Here is a 21,016-nt window from a genome sequence, read left to right as displayed (position 1 = left end):
TATGGTACAACATCATACCATTACTGCAAATTGTTTGTCAAAAAATTTAAGACTCTTAAATAAATTTAACATCAGCTTTTGATTTGTCTATCAACTTCTATTGTTAGTTTCATCTTTAATCGTTATTCTACCTCTGTGACAAATGCTTGCCTCGACATAACAGAAACATGCTAAATAATTGTTTTCTATCATTTCTATTATTAGGATTCGAACACAGGACCTTTCAACTAGTCTACTGTTCACTAACATTATTTACATAAAAACAATCAATCCAGAGATGAACCATCCAACTTCACACAAAATGTCTAAACACTTTACAATTAAAATTAACTATGTGTTCACCTTTGGTTAAGAGGCAGGTTTGGAGATAAGAGAATTGTAAGAAAACAAGTCAGTGCAACTATTTGCCTCAGAAACCAAAGGGCACATATCTTTACTGGACCACTATATAAATGTGCTTTAAAAATGCTGGACAAAGAAAAACTTGAGCAATGCCTGCTTGCATTCATCATGCCAGGGTGGAATAAAGAGCACAATATTTGCCATTTGCCCAAAAATCAAATGACTGCTTAATTTCAGTCAATAGAAGTACACATGTTCGACACAGTTCATAACACGGAAAGAACATAAACATCAATTTGGATCAGACAGGCTGGCCAAAAGAGTTCGCAGGCACTCAATTGGCAACAAATTTCTGCTAAAACATATGTCACATCTGTTTCAGATACTATTTGGGGTTTGAGTTGTTTTCAGTTTCTGCTCGTCACAAATGGGAACTGATCGGCGGAGTAATACCACTAATTATTAGCTGCTTCCATCGCTTTTTCATGGTTTTTAGTTGTCTGTATTTGTGTATCTCTCCTTGAAACATTTCCTAAACACTGAAAGTTAAAACTTGTAAAGCCGCATTTGGTTGAGGTGCATTGCACTAATAGTTAAACTAAACTGTCATAACTGATGAAGATATTTTGCTTGATATAAAATCTGTGTCTACCACCAACGAGATAGGACTGAATGTAAATTTAAATTAGCAATAAAAATTTTATTAAAAATGACTGATTAATAATCAATTTTTGTAGTGTGATCTTAAGATCTTAAATGCAAGAAAATCTGTATGTTTTGTAGCAATTTTTTCTGTGAATGTTAGGCAATCCCCTACAGTGGCAGATCCAGGAATTGAAAATAATTGGGGGGGGGGGGAGAGAGCCCACGGATGAACTTTCACAGACAGAGGTTCGACCCACCATGGTATATTATTCCTGTAGTTTTAAAATTGTCCAATGTGGTGGTAGCTTTTGATTGGTAGATCTCGGTTATGTTTTTGTCCAGTTTTATATTCTTTGTATATCCCGAGGCAAATTTCCATCTTGGAATTCAAACATAAATAAAGCAAGTAATTAACTGTGTACCTTATTTCAATTCAATCAATTCAATTCAAATTCTCTTTATTTCAGACAATGTCCATATCAAAACAAATACAAAGCAAATGAGATTGAAATAGAGGAGAATATGTATGTATACACTGAGGCATTTGTCTCAGGCTTACATAAACTAGCAGATGCAACAAAACAAAAATAAAATAGGTCTGTTTTACAGGTTTCAATAGTAATCATATTATACGGCAGTTAATTTCATTGTCGTCTAAGCACTCTATTTAGTAATAAATCTACAGTATTAAATATTACCAAAATAGCTATTTATAGTAAACTCAAGAATTGATTACACACTTCATCAATAACGAAATCTCTGAGCCAGGAGTGCCGTAAAAACCTTACATTAACACTTAAACTTGAAAACGAAAGAACAATTTTCAGTGACTAAGTAACAATGTACAACTTTTTTATGTGAACTTAGGGAGTTGGGTCTCCTAAGGGGTTACTTAAGCAGGCAAGTTTTGTAACTTATAAATTGGATATGACCCAATCACATCTGGCTGCTCTCCCCACATTAAAATCTATCAACGGCCAGCGGGTGATGGAGGTCTCAAACGAATAAAAAACTAAAAATGATTTGTTCAATAAATAAAGATTATAGTAGAGACATCAATAGACTTGTCATCGTAACCAAAATTTTATTGTTGAACAACCGCATACAATTTACTAATTGAAAATACACATATCTATTTTTATTATCTCCAATCGTTTATAATAGATCCTTTAATGTAAATTGCTAAATGCTACTTCTAATGTTCTTCAAAAGCACTGTTGAGAGTGGTTGATAAGCAGAGTTTGGTTTTTCAAATTAAACAAAATGTAACAAATTCATAATCATGAAATTAATGAAAGTAGCATGACACCTCAGGCTGTAACTGGAATGAGTAAAGAATAAGATGCTGTGTGAATTAAAATGGGATAAGATCATAGGAGAATTCTAGAAACAATGTTAATGTAGCTCTGCCTCTCAGGTGCAATCAGCAATAGTGTAAAATTTTAATTTTGTTTTCAACAAAGGTTTTTCAATGATATGAGCATTGTGTATAGTGACAATAACCTATTGTTTATTCGCTAATTGAAAAGTTGTTGAGTTGCCATAAACCATTATCTCCTTTTTGATACTTTCCCCTGCAACCTGTAGGCCTATCTATTGTAGATTTTATATTTTCCTTGCATTTAGTAGTACCTGTGATTTCTTGACATTTTTTTTTGTCCAGATATAAAAAAAAATTTAAATTCATATTGATTAATTAGGAATATATGATAATTAACAATAATAAATACAAACTTTTGAATACAATCTTATCAATTATTAAATTAACAATGTACAGCTAAAACAACAGTAACATAAAGAATGAACCCAATATTCTAAAGTTCACCTTAACTGTCACTCTCCATTAAAATATATTTCTAATCATGATATATGCCAACCACGATTTGTTTGTGTGATGGTTTTGCTATGAAAACAAATTTCATGTTGTACTTTTGATTGAATGAGATAATGAAAAATAATTTAAATCTAAGTGTGATCAGTGTAAAAGGGCTGCACGATTAGAAGACCAATCATGAACATTTATTGAAACATTAGCTTTTGTTCTCCCAGTGCACTTCATCAGTGTAAAAGTACACTATAAGAACAAAAGCTATTGTATGTCTCCTTAATGTCTCATAATTACCTCTAAGTGCTTTCTTCTATTATTAATTATTATATTATTTTTCATTTTTTCCCAACAATTGTTTTTTTTTTCTTTATTCTGAATTACATTTTCAAATGCATACATTATGTACTGGTTTCCAAGGTGCTCGACCAATAGAGTAGACATTTAAAAATACATTATTTGATATGTGAATGCCCTTTTACTCACTGACAAAAGTAGGGATTAGGCCTTACTATACCTGTCTCTTATACATGCTGTGGGAAACAATGGCTGGATCTCAGTAGAGATACAAAAATGATAAGCAACAGCTAAAAAGTAAACGTAAGTAAACAGCCAGAAATAGAACCAGAGCTTTCGTACAACACTAGTCCTTCCTCAGTGGCAAGTGAGTGAGGGTAGAAAAAGCTAGATGGTTTAAAGTGAGAATTTCATGCAAGCATGATTGAAAACAATAGGCTGGGTGAGATTAGAATAAACAGCCTAAACAAGTAAACAGGAAGGCCAAAACTAAACTTTATACACATACATATATATGTACAGTATATGTGTATGTGTATATGTATGTATGTGTGTGTGTGTAAGTGTATGTATTAACCTACTTACTTATATTATTAGTATTAGTATTTATTATCTCTATTACTATTTTTGTAAACCCTTTTTTATATATATTTCGTTCTACCGCAGTATTTTCTTACTATTTTATCACAGTTAATTAAGTTATTGTTGCACATCTTTACGGTTGTGCCTCTGTTATAAAAGAGAAGCAATAAAGTTACTTACTTACTTGCAGAATGGTAAGCTGCCATTACAAGTACAGTCTAACTCATGCTTGCATGGAATAATAATAGACTATAAATTAATGATGATGATGATGATGTATGTATGGTGAAGCAGCTCAATTGGAACTTTCGAGGCGCTCTCAACAAAATTAAATGCTTTTTTAGGGGTTTCCCACATTTTACCAGGTAGTTTAAAAATGTAAAGATTTTATTCATTGTTCTATATTATTACTACTATTTATATTTGTGGCAAAGACAAGCCAAACCAGTCACTCGTCGCAAAAATCGATTTTTTACAGTGTTAGAGAGTAAAATAATAGCTATAAAATGGTAAAAAAATCATTGAAATCGGACATTTCCTTATGAAGTTACAAGCGTTTAACCACACAGCTGTTTAAAGAACAATATATGAGAAATTAACCATCAAAGTTTATGATTTCAGGCATTTTTCATGCAGAAACTATCTTTAAATCCTTAAAAATTATTGTTTTAACATTGAAAATGGGGAAAATAACAGCATAGAATGATGTGTAGATATATAAAGGGTAGTTTAGTGCAATAAAATGGATTTTTAAAAATTTGACATTCCAACATGTTTTGGCCATTTTCTCTGAAACACGATTTGCGACGAGTGACTGGTTTGGCTTGTCTTTGCCACATTTTCATTTCATATCACTTTATTCATCCTACACTACAGGTGAAATTGCATGTAAATTACATTAAAAATGAAGACAAAATATTTATAATTAATAAAACTTATAAAAATTTGAATACTTTTTTGTATCAAGGAACTATATTGCATGACTGATATTAAAATAATATTTCCGACAAGAATTTCTTCTCGAAATCTTTCTTAAATCATCAAAATGCATTTGAACTAAGGCTGTAACCTTGAAGTGTGTACGACATGTAGGTACATTAATTTGGCAACCCATTTTCACTATCCTAAGCTTACCGTCAACCCCCTTATCGTTAAACCCCCCTTATCGTTAAACCCCCCTTATTAACAGATATGCACCCCTTAATCCATGTTTATGGCATATGACATATGTTACTTTCACTATCGGTTTATAAAATGTCCATTAAAAAAATGAAAAAGTAGCATTGCTTTAACATTAATTCAACTGTGTGTAAATGTTATTTTGTTGTTTTAAATGCATAAAATATGATTGCCCACGGTATTATACTGTGAATAAATAAATACATTAGATAAATAAACACATTAGATAAATAAATAAAAATAATTAAACAAAAAAAAATAATAAACAAATAAATATGTAGTGATTAGATACTCACAAATAACAATTACAAAATATAGATAAAGCATTACTTATTACTATAAAATATTACTTTCCCTATTTAAATATTCAAAATATTAACTAAAACTATACATAAAAACCTTTATAAATCACTGTATTGTGCAAAGTGCAGTAATACTTTGGTAAAGTGAGATGCACTACAGAGAAAAACAACACTTAAAAAAAAAATGATTAAATACAATACTTTCAATTTTCAATATTGCTCAAATCATCCTTTCCTAATTTACTTAAAGGTGTCTTTATTGAAATAGTAGTGAACTTCTAACAGGGAACCAATATAAATCACTTTAAATGAAAGTTCTTAGAAATCACTTCTTAGAAAATCAATTCTTGATTGGTGTTCTCGTAAGCAATGATTGCCAATTTTAATTCACCATTTATTAGTCCTTTTCACAATCATTGTCTCATCATCGAAACATACTTTGATATTGTTCATCACTTAAATTGTTCATCGTTTAAACTCAGTGGAGGTTTCTATCATTCAAATTAAACTAATCAGCAAAATTGAAAATTTCAGTAACATTTGTTCTTGGTCAGTAACTTCTCAATTACTACTTTTTCACTTCCTTTTGATAAGTACTCTCTTCTTGTGTTTTATTCTACGCTTTCATCAAATTTATCAAACTATATCTTGCATTTCACTAATTAAATATACATAAATTTATATTTCTATTAACTATTTAATTTTTATTAATTAAAGTGACTTCATAGAAAAAATAAACAGAAACTTAAACATTGTTTGAATGTTTGCATGTAAAAAAACCCAATAATTTGTATTAATTAAAGTGACTTCATAGAAAAAAAAATAAACAGACATTCAAATATTGTTAAACTTTTGTATGGTGAAATAACAATAACAATAAATAAAATATTCATTTATATTTATATTATACTGTATTTATTAATTAAACAATATATTAATTTACATCTTTATATAATATTTAACTATAGGCCTAATTACTTACATACCAAAATATTAAATTATATATTTGCCAAACATTTACTTATCTTTACAATAACTATTCAAATTTACATAATAATTAACTACATATATTCAATATGAATTAAAATACACTAGATTTGATCTAAACTCTAATAATACACCAATTAAAAACATTTAGATATTAATAATTTAACTTCATATCATTTCATTTCATTTATTATTTTCCAGATCTTTTTACAATAAAGATCACAGAAACCTATTACTATTCTGGTGGATTACCAAAAAGAAAAAGAAAAAAAGCAATGAATATACAGTACCACTATATTTCACAAGAGATGAATTTATTCCACTAAATATATACCATTAAATAATCACTTCAAAAAGTAGCATAAGGTCTATATTATTATTAGTCATTGCATGGGATGGATAGTTCTACCTGTGTGTGATATTTGCAGAGCAAAAAGTGTGCAATTACTGGCTTACGGTCCCTAAACGTTTCCCAATTCTTTCAGCTTAAGATTGCTCAAATCAGCCGAGACTATTGCTAATACTTCGTAATTGACATTTCACAAACGTGAAGATATTTAGGTACTTCTATATTATAAGACTTGTATGACCCATGTCCTTGTATCTTAAAGTATACTAACATACCAAAGTCAAGTTAATGCTTTTTTAAAATTTTTATTTGGTATTTATTATCATTGTCTGATGCAATGTATCTTAAAGTCAGGCTCTGGAGGAAAAAAATTTGTTGATATGTTGTAGAACTGATTTTTCTAAGACAGAAAAAAGTTGTTTGACGAAAAACTGGGGAACGGTGAATGAGATACAGATTTTTTAATATTTAAAATATAAGGTGTAAAAATGGGCAGTTACGCCCCTTCTTCCTCCAGTTTTTAAATATTAAAAAATCTGTATCTCATTTACCGTTCTCCAGTTTTTCGTCAAACAACTTTTTTCTGTCTTAGAAAAATCAGTTCTATATGTTATTACATTTGATATGTTTTTATTAAACTCAGTTCTTGTTTTTTGGTATAAAAAAAAATTCTAATAATTTTGTAAACAAATGTATAAGATTAACCATACCTTCTTAAGTTCATTTATAAATTTCATATTCAATAATTTTCACCAGATCATCCAACAGGTAAATCATTCAAACTAAAGGGTCCAGACTACCAAATTGTATTTGACAAAAAACATGTGATATGCCTAATTATGGACATCATGAACATATATAGGCACATCACGACTATATATGGGCATATAACCGTTTTGTTTTTTTTCTGTCAAAGAAAATTTGATAATCTGGATAAAGCTTTAGTGGACTGCAAGGAAAAAATAGCTTGGCATAAACTGCTAGCACTTGCTACAAGAATCAGATCAAATTAAAGGAAAAGAAAAAAAATAGGAATTGGGCAATAGTTTATAAACAATGACTATTCTGAGGACGAACCTGAATCATCATCTTGTTAATTCTAGCAACATTTTTAACATAGTTTGAGTAAGGGTTATTCTCTTTTTTATAACTGTGTCTTTTTCTACCTAATTAACCTTGTATTCTGGATGATCCAAAGAGCCTTGATATTATTCAACAGATAAGAGAAGGTATCTCCCTTGTCATCACAATTATCCTAAACCCACCAGGGAATAAAAGTTGTGGGTTGGGTTCACAAGCGAGAAGTACACAGCTGCCCGCCTTTCATCCTCAGATCAACTAAACATCCCGCTGGCCGTGACTCATTGACACATTCAGGACGATGGTCAATTGAGTCACTAGGAGAATGCATTTTTCATTTCTTGATGTTTGGCAGGATAGGTCAGCGCTAGAGACTTACGTATGACGTGTCTTTGAAAATCTAGATCGAATGCTTTCCAACCACTAATCATGGCTTATTTTTTAGCCATACTGTAACCGTATACTAATATAATGACACAACTGCATATCAAAGCAGACCAGAAAATGGGCCAGCTAGAATTTAAGCCAGAATTAACAGCTTTAAGCATCTGACAGAAGTACAAAAGGATCTACGTTATTACAACGAAACTCAAAGATATTAATTACAACGTCTTCTTTTTTTTTCGTCTAGACCCTTGACAACACTTCACTCTTCTCATTTATCCATGACACATCCATAAGCGAGGAATTTACTAAATTTACAGCAAATACACATAGGAGAAGGAACCTTGAGTTGTCCTTATTAACATAAAAAAATAATAGGTTGCAATTCTGCAGTAAGAATTGGAATTTTTAACATTAGTTGACAGACCCAGCTTTTCATTATACATTCTGTATTTCATGGACAATACAATGAATAAATCATGAATAAAACCTACACAAATGAATTCTACAATAAGTATTACAGAATAAGAATAAATCCTAAAAATAAACTCTACAGAAATAAATTGTATACTTAAATAAATCATGATATACACATGAAGTTTACTTTACTTTAGTCTTTACTTCACTTTATTTAGCATCCATTCAAATACAATACACCATACATAACAATACAAAATATTGAGAAAACTGCCTGTAAAAACCAAGAATGGATGCATGGATGACCCATAAAATCAACTAACATTAATTTACATCAGGGTGAAAAATACCGGTAACCTTTAGAAAAGACATAAGATATTAATGCAGTGAACAATAAAGTTCAATATAAGGTAAGGTAAGGTAATTTTGAAAGCGAAGATCTGGGCACCTGCCGAAGAGCCCATTTCTCTTTTTCGTCATCGTTTGAACTAGACTGTCCAAAACTGTGTGTGGGGGGGGGGGGATTTGAAAATCCCAACTCAAAAGTAAAATAGTGAATACATTCTACAGGAATAAGTCACTTAGTATAAAATGAATCCTAAAGGATTATTTTCAATTTCAATGAATTCTATAGAAATAAATCCTATAGGGATATAACATTTAGGATTGAATCATATGAATTGTATAAGAAAAAAATATCTTATAGGATTAAACATTAAAGGAATAAACATTAAAGAAATAAATACTATAGAAATTTAACATTAAAGAAATAAATCCTACAGAAATAAAACATTAGAGAAATAAATCCTCTAGGAATAGATACTGAAAAAATAGATCATATAGGAATAAATACTAACGAAATAAATCCTATAGGAATAACCATTAAAGAATAAATCCTATAGGAATAAATCACAGAATATGAATATCCCCCCGCAAATAACAAGAACACGTACAGTATGCACTTCCTATAATTAACAATTCTCTGAACATTAATTGAGAACGTTTTTGTGAATGATTACTCGTTGCCAAAATGCAACCACGGTTCATCTGTTACACATGATGAAACCAAAGAACGGATTGCGATCAACCATCACTTAGCAATACTTAACCAGAGAGTGTATGTTGGCATTGAGGCAGAACATTTTCATTAGGTTTAACACAGGAACAGGCAGCTTGTTGGCTATTGAACACGCTCAATTAGCAAGTTTGCATGCAACTTTAATTGGATTCCTTGAAGAACCAAACTAGTTGTGTACCTCGTAATAAAGTTGTAATTTCCCATGTCAATTCTTCTGGTGGACTAAGATGAGAGGCGGGGGTCTTCAAGCGTGAACCATGGGGAGGAGAAGGGTTTAATGCGCTGTTACATCTTCAACACTCCCATCTTGCACTCTAATAACACAACACGCATGATATGTAAACAGAACAATCCCATCTGGTGTTGATAATCAACAAAGGAGATTTGTTTCAACGTATTTGCTACTTTCTAAATACGCAATAAATTTTCTTCAAAATTGGGTGAATAAAAATAAAGCCCATTATCTGTTGGTAGACATAATAGATATGATTTTTTTAAAGGAAAGAAATCTCTTCATTTAGCTTAAAGCAATTAAGTTAATATATAAAGAATAAAATGAGGTCGTAAAATTGGATTTAGTATTTTGTGTTTGCTAAAGTGCTATGTAATCTTCTATCCTCTCTCCCTCTGTTTGAATGTGTAGTAGGCTTTATATGGTAAACTCACAAATGACCCAGAATATTTCAATCATTGTAAGGAAACCATTTGATGAATATATGTCTTAACCATAGGCTATGTCTTCCCTTCCAATCATCGTGGGAGTAATTTCTCAACATGTCCAATAAAGTTAGCTAATCTATGAATAAATTACAGCCAAACTGGGGATACTTAAACCCTTAACTGGTTATCAGTGCAATGAGGTGACGATGTTAGGGCCTAGCATTTGTCCATTAACACAGATGGTAATACGTTCAGGCCTAAAGAGCCGCTGTTAGCACGCACACAAAATGCTAGTAGCCTAGAAATCGTAATATTTGCATGGGAAATGAAGGCAAACTAAAGCACCCGAAACCATTTCAACATTATATATAGTACTTTAATAGTTCTGTTAATTTACTACCTAATTGCTGTGAAGATCAATAAAGAGAAATGAGTTCAAGTTCTATCACAAATCTGGGATGACCAAAAACATCGAGTATTATGACCTATTTGTCAATCACATTTTCTTTTCCTTTTCTATGATTCTCCATGAAATAAATCAGTTGCACAATAATTATTTTGTATATTAATGTTCTTCATTTTACATTAAGCTCAGCGAGAATAATCAGCAATTATAAGATGGAACGATATTCTATAATCAAGGTACGTTATAAAGCTACGGGGGGTGGAATTGTTTTAATCACGAAAAGGAATTGACTTGAACCCCTAATCTCTAGAATTAAAGGCCAAGCATAACAAAACATTATTCTTTTTCTTCTTGCGTATGATGTAGCGAATAATCGCATGTAATCAAGTTGCTGTTGTTAATTGACTGGAACAGTCACAGCAGGGTCACCAACGAGCAGGTTAACAGCATGACTCCCCACTCCCCACCCCCAACCACCCATTTATATTCCTGGGTGAAGGGAGGCAAATGCAAGTAAAGTGTCTTGCCCAAGTACACAAGCAGTGCGACAAGTGTCGGTCTCTCGATCTCACGATCAGAAGTCCAACACCTTACACACTGCGCCACAAGCTCCTACAAAGATTATTATTATTATTATTGTTCAATTGATGAAATACAAACAGATTATTATTAATAATTGATCAATATTGATTGAGACCCCATTTGTGGCACCGCTGACTAGCAGGAAAGTATTAGTTCATGTCAACCGGAATTCCCTCCCTACAAGAGCAGCAGACAATTTTACAAGCTGACAATCCAAATAAGGGTTAAAGGGGCACCTGTTGTGAAGCCAGTTGGTGGAGACAATCAAAAGTGCCTTGAAACCACAAGTGGTAATTGACCTCAAATTAACCCCACATTAACCAATTAAACAACCCAAATTAAATTTGTCTTAAGTTATAATTACGGTAGTGAAGAGCTTGCTTCAATTAGTTATGAATATTCAAATTTAAAGAAATGAATTATGCATTAAGCACAAATTAGTAAAACAAAAGAAAGTAACATGAGCCAAAAGTATAGTTTTATTTTCGTTGTCACTTTAAAGAGAGCCCCTGGGTGTCAGCTGGCCTGCGGGTTCAGCAGGAAGGGTTACCCTCTTAAAATAAAGTTGAAATAAAAATAAAATTAAACAACTTAGTACTTGTATCAAAATGAAACTCCATACATTCACATGGCATAGTACCTCAATTAATCAAATAGAAATTTGCCCACTCCTCTTACAGTAAGCATTGAGTATCCATAGTCATCTTGGGTAACAAAGCTTTAACGGAGGAATGTTATATACCATGTTATATGCGATGTCCTTTTCTATGATTCTCCATGAAATAAATCAGTTGCACAATAATTATTTTGTATATTAATGTTCTTCATTTTACATTAAGCTCAGCGAGAATAATCAGCAATTATAAGATGGAACGATATTCTATAATCAAGGTACGTTATAAAGCTACGGGGGGTGGAATTGTTTTAATCACGAAAAGGAATTGACTTGAACCCCTAATCTCTAGAATTAAAGGCCAAGCATAACAAAACATTATTCTTTTTCTTCTTGCGTATGATGTAGCGAATAATCGCATGTAATCAAGTTGCTGTTGTTAATTGACTGGAACAGTCACAGCAGGGTCACCAACGAGCAGGTTAACAGCATGACTCCCCACTCCCCACCCCCAACCACCCATTTATATTCCTGGGTGAAGGGAGGCAAATGCAAGTAAAGTGTCTTGCCCAAGTACACAAGCAGTGCGACAAGCGTCGGTCTTGAACTCTCAATCTCACGATCAGAAGTCCAACACCTTACACACTGCGCCACAAGCTCCTACGAAGATTATTATTATTATTGTTCAATTGATGAAATACAAACAGATTATTTATTAATAATTGATCAATATTGATTGAGACCCCATTTGTGGCACCGCTGACTAGCAGGAAAGTATTAGTTCATGTCAACCGGAATTCCCTCCCTACAAGAGCAGCAGACAATTTTACAAGCTGACAATCCAAATAAGGGTTAAAGGGGCACCTGTTGTGAAGCCAGTTGGTGGAGACAATCAAAAGTGCCTTGAAACCACAAGTGGTAATTGACCTCAAATTAACCCCACATTAACCAATTAAACAACCCAAATTAAATTTGTCTTAAGTTATAATTATGGTAGTGAAGAGCTTGCTTCAATTAGTTATGAATATTCAAATTTAAAGAAATGAATTATGCATTAAGCACAAATTAGTAAAACAAAAGAAAGTAACATGAGCCAAAACTTTATAATAAACAAGTATAGTTTTATTTTCGTTGTCACTTTAAAGAGGGCCCCTGGATGTCAGCTGGCCTGCGGGTTCAGAAGGAAGGGTTACCCTCTTAAAATAAAGTTGAAATAAAAATAAAATAAACAACTTAGTACTTGTATCAAAATGAAACTCCATACATTCACATGGCATAGTACCTCAATTAATCAAATAGAAATTCGCCCACTCCTCTTACAGTAAGCATTGAGTATCCATAGTCATCTTGGGTAACAAAGCTTTAACAGAGGAATGTTATATACCATGTTATATGCGATGTAGAATTTGAATGGCAGTGTGTTTCGTTTTTTTTTTTTTTTTTTTTTTTAAATGGCATCCCATCCTTCTCTATTTAAAAACCCAGGCAAGAAACAAGATAATCTATTTGGTCTAATTCAAACCCATTTCAAAATGTGAAAAACACCATTCTAGTTTTATACATATACTGTAAATAACTGTTTATTCTAAATCAAACTCATTTTAAAATGTTATAAAATATAAACAGCTATATACTACATTCTAGTTTTAAACATTTACTCATATCTGCAATTTGGAACAGAATTTGAAGGAAAAAAACACTATATTTATATTTCAACAGTTTTCCTCTTCAAAACACTATTTTGTAGACAATGTATTTTACCCATTATATAAAATGCTGAGTTATCCATAACTGTTTATTCTAAATCAAACTTATTTAAAATAAACACATACTACATTCTAGTTTTAAACATTTACTCATAACTGCCATTTGGAACAGAATTTGAAGGGAAAAAAAACTACTAATGTCAACAGTTTTCCTCTTCAAAACACTATTTTGAAGATAATGTATTTTACCTATCATATATATAATGCTGATTTATCCAGATATACTTATGTACTTTTCGCTTGTCTTTAGTAGGAAATTAATGGAGATTTTGTTAATCATTTCGCAATTGAAATAAATACCCTGTAAACTTTTTTATATGTGTCACATTCAAATTTGTATTCACATCCCACTATATAAAATACAATTATTTTAGCTGTCAAACATGGAGACTTAAGCATCTGGCTATACTCCAAAACTACAAACACTAACAATCCATACATTCAGACGTGAAAAAAAAATACCCACAATAAAAGTCAATGCAAAGCGTTTAGAAAATATCTCGGATTTTAACCTTTTTCTTTGATTCTAATCTAAACAATTCAACAATTGTTTTCTGTAATCAGCATCAGAATAACACATTTAAATAAAATTGCCTCATAAGTAGTACTAATCTATTAATCAAAGAAAAGCTCTCTCTAGCTTCATCAGGTGAATGGAGTGAAGAACACAAGATCAAATTGTTAATTCAAAATATGTAAATAAGGCAACATAAACAAAATATAAACAGAATGGCTGGCTAGAGAAGATCAGGGATAAATCAGGTGTCACTGATGATAGGTAAAGATGTAGAGATGTACTTAAAATTTTGAGAAGTACTTTTTACAGAAACCTGTCGGATAACAAGATTACCATGGAACTTGCCTGTAACAGCAACACCCATTCTATTTACTTAAACCAAGGAGGTATAAAAATATTTTTATACCTCCATGCTTAAACTTACAAATAAAAATGCAGATAAAACTTTAAAATTCCAAAGTTTTACAAAGTTGTTTTACACATTAAAAAAACATTGCTAATTGTAAAATAAATTCCAAATGTACAGCTGTTTTCTATTTTCATTAAAATAGTAAAAAAAAAATATTTTTGCCTCAAATCAGAGAGCAATCGTTTTGATCTATAACATAATTCCATTAACTCAATTTGTAGTTTAGATATTGTAAATTGGTTAATCTCTTACTTGAGGTGATGCAACAAGTTCACAGAGGAACTGTTACACCTCAGGCTCTACAAAACTTGTAAACACATTGCAGTGGATCCAGACACCATTATCTTCGCCCCCTCCGACAGTCCCCAGGGACTACTACTCGTGACAGGCAGCAGTGTTCACGTAAAATCAACAGGGGATTACTAGTGTATATGCGATCCCAATTCCCACCAACCTTAATCTCTTACTCAATTAAAGTAACCAGAGTCAGCCGCTGGGTGTTTCACAGCTGTAATTAGCAAATTAGCATTTAAATGGTTAGTTATTGATGTTAATTAAAATATTAGAGCGTCCTAAGTAAATCGACACAGAAAAGTAAGATCTGATTGATAAGGATAAACACAGCGACAATTTTTAGATGGAGGTCGTTGTTCTAGGTTGAGAAAGTTCAGTATGCGTCCACGCTGATTAGGAAGTGTAGTTTGTTAAGAGGTTCACAAGTGGTGGAGGATGTTGGCTATTGGGTACACAAATTTAAAGCACGACTCAACACTAGGGAGCTTTGATTGCACGACGACGGTACGGCGTAGAACGTAATGACGTCACAAAAAGTCATCTGCACATGCGAGAACATCGAGTTCTTGCAGTCGCGTTGATTCTAAGACGCAATTTGGTCAAATCTATGTTGTGCAGAGAACCGTCACGCATAACTGAGTCTGTTTTACCGTTGTGGCGTTGCGCAAATCCAACCTTAATCTCCAGAGACTTGTACCATTTAAAAAATATTTTAACTTCATTATTTTCTAATTTTGGTACATTCTAAAAATATATTTAAAAATATTTCTTTAAAATGATATTAATTCAACTGTAATATTTTATATTTATAATTTTTTTCTGACTTAAAAACTTAAAAAAGTAAAATAAGAGCAATATCTAGGCCTACTTAAATGAAAACAGTACAAAACAAAACTTTTATAAATTGTAATGCAAGTAATTATTATTACCATTAACATTTTGGTTGAATAATTCTTTTAGATAAGTTTAAAATGTTAGGTAAACATTCAATGATTTTATGAAGCCAGAAGACATTTTTATGAGATTTTTAAGATCAATTATTATCATCATCTAATGTTTTTTCTAAATAGTTGTAAATGTATTACATTGTAATACAAACATTGTATCGCAGTTGTTCACTTCATATAGGATTGCACGAGAGCAATCACTACATTGTACAAAAGGTATTGCTGAAATGTTTCGATGCGATTTTTATATTAAAATCAGCTCCTTTATAACATATTATTTAATAGTAATTGAAGGCTAAAAACACATAAACATCATAATAAGAAATACGGGTCAACCATTGCAAAAGTGATAGTTTAATAAACATTTGGAAATTTCATAAATTCTATACTCTTTAAAATATGGATATTTAATTGAACTAGGCATATCTTTCTTATATATCCTTGATAAAAACTCTGGGAAAACCACTCCGCCAGATCCAATTATTTATGGACTGGATTATGAGATAGTAGACAGACAAAAATGACCAAAATGATAGAACTGCACAAAAGGAGGACAGAGCTAATTAAAGGTCAGTGTTGATGCCCATACTGGGTCAAAGTCCTCCTTAATATATTCTAACTGTAACCAGACTAAGAATTTAATATTACTTTCATGTTTTTATAAAACTTTTGTGGTAACATTTCCTAATCAAAAGTCATTCAAGAAAAAAGTAAAAACATTTTCATTTGATTTCCTAATAACATTCAAACTAAAACGATTTTCCATTTCAACCTGGTTTCAATTATTTTCATAACCTAGATCTTTCATAATATATAAATGGCCTAGCTTTAACCTATTGACATTCAAATTCCTAATGTCGCCCTCATAATGGACCACTGATTGGTCATCAGTAATTACAGACTACCTGTTACAGTACATACTATTGGTTTCCTGTGCTGGGTGGTAGCCAGCAGAGGCCCCGATTATGTATAAGCTACAGCAGAACCATAGCAACTTAACCTTATTAAGTCACTGACAGAATGAAGACGTTTCGCAGAGGAAGTGGAAAGCACTTGGTGTATCATTTGATGTTAACACTCACCGACAAGGGGATGCATCTGAATGATAACTTATGAATCATTCATTAATATGCAAATTTCTGATGCACAGAATCCATAAAGTTTGAACTTGCACCAAACTATGGTAAAGAAGCACTATGATTTTATATTAGAAGTTCACTATATCAAAAGCCTACTTTAACATTTTAAAAATATTGTCTAAAAAGTACTTGTTTCCATGTAGCTTCTCTTTCAATTTGTTAAAAAGAAAATTAAATTCAATACACACTTCTAAAGATTATCGGTTTGTAAAAATACTGAAAGTATCGGCATTTCCATTTTAATCAAAATGTGCTAAATCAAAATTGCTACTTACGTTTATCGTTCAAGGATTTATATTAATTAAACTCATTCAATTCAATTAAAAAATTCAAATTGAATTAATAAACAACCTATTAATTAATGAAGTGCCTTGTAACTTAAAGTATGCCCCATTATCAGCAGTATGAATGTTTTCGTAAGTTAAGTGTCAATACGGCGTGTTTCGCAATGATCGTGAGGATATCACGACCGTGTGAGTGTGTCGCCATGTCAGGCTACGTGTTCCCTTGTGTGCACGCATGTATGTGTGACCCAATTTAAATCACAATACATAACTGACAAACATAATCAAATGTTAAACAAAACATCAATTTCCAATGTTATTTTTTATCTTTGGGTTCAGGGAGTGTAAAGCGAGAAACTGGGACAACATCGGACAAATCCTGACACAATATCTGCAATTTCCACAAGAATTACAAGGACAATAGCCTTGAATCTATGAATAGTAATTTTAAACATGCACTCATTAAAATATCAAGGACAGCTTCAAAGAAAAGTAAATCCAATCATTACACAAAATTGAACATTTATAAAAAGTGAACTTCGGACAAGGATATACAAGAACTAATGTTCCTAGCTTAATATCACAAGACTATTAAAACTTCTACAAGTAGAGCCCTGATACAAAATATATCAATTCATTTTGTAATAATTTTGGAAAAATATTAGCAGACTATAAAGCATTTGTTTGTAGCTGGTCTTGGCAGATGATCTTGTATTGTTTCCCTTGCGGTCACTCCAAATTACAATCAATTAGAGTCGTAATTTGCAACTATCAAAATGAAAACTATAGATGGCGACAAACATGAACTGAAGACGAATTTGAATTTGATGAGTTAGTTTTGTTTTTTTTGAGTTGAATAAACACATTTTGAATTAAATAAATCATTTTAAAATATTTTACTTTCAAATACTAAAAAGAAATTTATTATTTTAGTACGGCTGGAAATATTCTATTTTCAGATTTGTTAGCTGTTGTGAAAATTGAGAATTTCAGAAAGATTTTTTAAAAGTATATTTTTATCGTTCCCACTACAACCATGAAATCTGCCAATAAGAAATCTTTAATTCTTCCTCATTTTTAAATAAATATTAATCAATTATCAACCTGTGTACTTAACTGTTTACATCGCAATCTTTACACCAAGTGTGAACGATCTGTGAGTGAGGGAATAAGGGTGCCTTTTATTGCTTTTTTTTTTAATCTCACATATTTCCATCTTTACATGTCTTCAAAGTTTCATTTCCTTCTGCATTTAAGCAGAACCATTTGCCAAATATTTTTTACACCTCTTCTTTCTGAGAAATTTTATTGAAAAGTTTGCTAACCAAGTTAAAAAAAAAAGAAATGTATAATTTTAAAAAATAAAATCCTCCTCCACTCCGAAGGCGTATTCCTAGTTATAATAATAATAATAATAATAAGATTTATTAAGCGCACATCTCCATGCATGGAAGTCAGCACTACCTATTTTATTCACCTCCTACCAGATACCCAGGAAGCAAAATTAACATTTTTTCACACTCGCCCGATTGAGCGAGGGACTTTTCAAACTCACTCACCCAAGAACGTTTTCACTAGCCCAAAATTTAATTGATGGTGAGCTCCAGTGTTGGTGCCAGCATGGTGCAAGCTGGGTTTGTCCCCCTCCACCGGATAGACCAAGACCCCCACCCTTTATGGCATAAACACTCTCCATGTGAACACTACCGGGAGTTCTATTCCAGGACCCTCACCGAGGCTCTAGATGGTGCCTTTTTTCGAACCCACCCCCCTCCCCCTGCCAAATTTCTGTTGCCACCACTTTATTGGTGAGCTCAGACTTTGAACAAAAAAAGTATTTCTAAATTGACTTAGCATCACCACTACATCATACTATACACTGCATTATCTTTCATTATTGTAAATTGTACTGAAAGAAGACAATATCTTCATTGAATGATACAAAATTACAAAGAAAAAACTCTAAGAAGAAAATGTAGCCTATGGAGACAAGCAGTGTGACAAGCACTGGTCTAAAACGGACTACCTCACGATTGAAAGTCCAAAGCCTTAAAGCCAGGCAATCACTGTGCTCAATGGTCATCGACTGACGCTCTATATAGAACACAATACCTCAAAACGCATGCAACAGATCATTTTTAATGACGATCCGTTGAGACTCCAACCGACAATCAGCAGACAGCGCCGCGCCATCTAGCGTTCATAGAGAAGGGAAGTTGAATTCACCGTATGGCAGCTGTACCACACAGTGAGTGCACGGCTTTAACGCTGCATCTATGAGTCAAAATTTAAAAGAATGAAGAAATGACAGAAATTATAGAAATTTAAAACTCACTAAGTTTATCAAGTTCTGCAATGCTTTCTGTAAATTGTTCCGTTGTAACCGTTAAACTCGCAGCTTCTCTCGAAGAATCCTCAATATTGTGAGCTTCATCTAAAATCACAATCTGATCTTTCAACACAATATCCATCTAAGAAAGATTTGAAATAAAACAAAATTCTTTTAACAATTTTAAAAACAACTATGTTAACAAGTCATTGTTGCAACTTGCATTTTAAACTACTGTAGTAACAGTTCAGTTTAATGCATAAACAACTTTCGACCTCAATCTATAAAATTTAGGTAAGTTGGTTGTTGTGACAGAATACGTAGACTGGAAAATCTACCAGCCTCAGCAGGGCTGGGTTCTATACTGTAATGGTCAGAATTCTGCACCTTACCCTCAGCCATATTACAACAGTCAAAATTGTATTCTCTGTAGCGCACAACTTTTTTATATATAACATAGTTTCTCATTATTTAAAAAACAATATGTGAGGTCTCACCACAAAATGAGTCTCGTGGTTAGACAATTTGGGTAGATCACATTAAAAGCTTCAATTCAGTCTTTAAATGCCTTCCCTAGGATATATAGATTCAGTGATGTGAGCAGTTAACCTGTAGGTGTATGCGAACCATGTTTTAAGAAAATCGGCCTCAAAGAAAAACAAACCTGTACATATAATAGGACTAGAATTACAGAATATGTGCAGAGAACACAGTTTTAATATGAAAGGTCACTTAAAAAATATACAATCATAAAATATAAGTATCAAGTTATTCAAGAACATTAAATTTAAATTTTGTAAACATTTTGACTCTGACCTTTTTTGGTGAATATCTCAATATGATTTCACTAAAGCAACTCTCACGACCTATATGCACTGCGATCAGTATACGACCACCACCGACCAGTGTGAGAGCTGCTATGAGGAACTTGCTCGTGTAGAAGAGAGGGTCGTCGATGGTCGCAGAGATTTCAAAATGTTGAAAAAAATATAGTGGTCGGTACTGGTCGCCAGGCCCTACTTCCAGTTAGATACGACCGTAGGTCGGTACGGTCGCATTGTAAGGTCGCGATAATGTGAGACAGGCTTTACGATGCATCTCATTTCATGGTGAGACCTCGCATGTTCTGTTTTATAAACATCTATTTTTTGGGGGTTTTTTTTTCATTTTTACTTACGCTTTTTCGTATCTTTGGATCAATAAGATAATTGTAGGGACAGAAGACAACGTTTGCCTCATCCTTTAGCCCCCTCACAGCAAAATATGGACAGGCCTGTATGAGGTAAGGAAACAAAATTAAATTATGAATAACCATATTCACATAAATGTAAAGACGATATTTTGCCTATTATTGAGGAAGCATGTGGTCTACATTGGGCTCTTAAATTCCTAATTCAGTGGCGGATCCAGGAATTCTAAATTGTGGGGCTCAAGCAGGACTTTCACAGATGGAGAGTCTATACCACCTCAGCCCACCCAGCGTTGGGGCTAAGGCAAGAGCCTCTAGATGGCAGGAAATGGCACTCTCAGACCTACATTTGATTACAAGGATTTCTTGCTTTCCCCATTTTATTTATAATTTTGACAATTTTTTTTTTTTTTT

At 32.4% G+C, this 21,016-nt stretch overlaps 1 protein-coding gene across 1 annotated transcript in view; it reads right to left on the bottom strand.

Moving 5' to 3' along the window:
- The window catches only part of LOC117113025 (Fanconi anemia group J protein homolog), a gene marked incomplete in the record, with an annotated part of 90,289 nt that overhangs the window by 58,792 nt on the left and 10,481 nt on the right, over window positions 1-21,016 (bottom strand). The window contains 2 exon segments of the mRNA XM_033256245.1: window positions 19,420-19,555; window positions 20,591-20,686. Of these exon segments, the coding sequence (XP_033112136.1) occupies window positions 19,420-19,555; window positions 20,591-20,686 (232 nt within the window).

Source organism: Anneissia japonica, unplaced genomic scaffold (assembly GCF_011630105.1).
Source record: "Anneissia japonica isolate Jap-2015-1 unplaced genomic scaffold, ASM1163010v1 scaffold288039_len1115542_cov189, whole genome shotgun sequence".
Classification (NCBI taxonomy): domain Eukaryota; kingdom Metazoa; phylum Echinodermata; class Crinoidea; order Comatulida; family Comatulidae; genus Anneissia; species Anneissia japonica.
The sequence above is the reverse complement of the archived record's forward strand: the minus strand, read 5'-3'. Positions and strand labels throughout refer to the sequence as shown.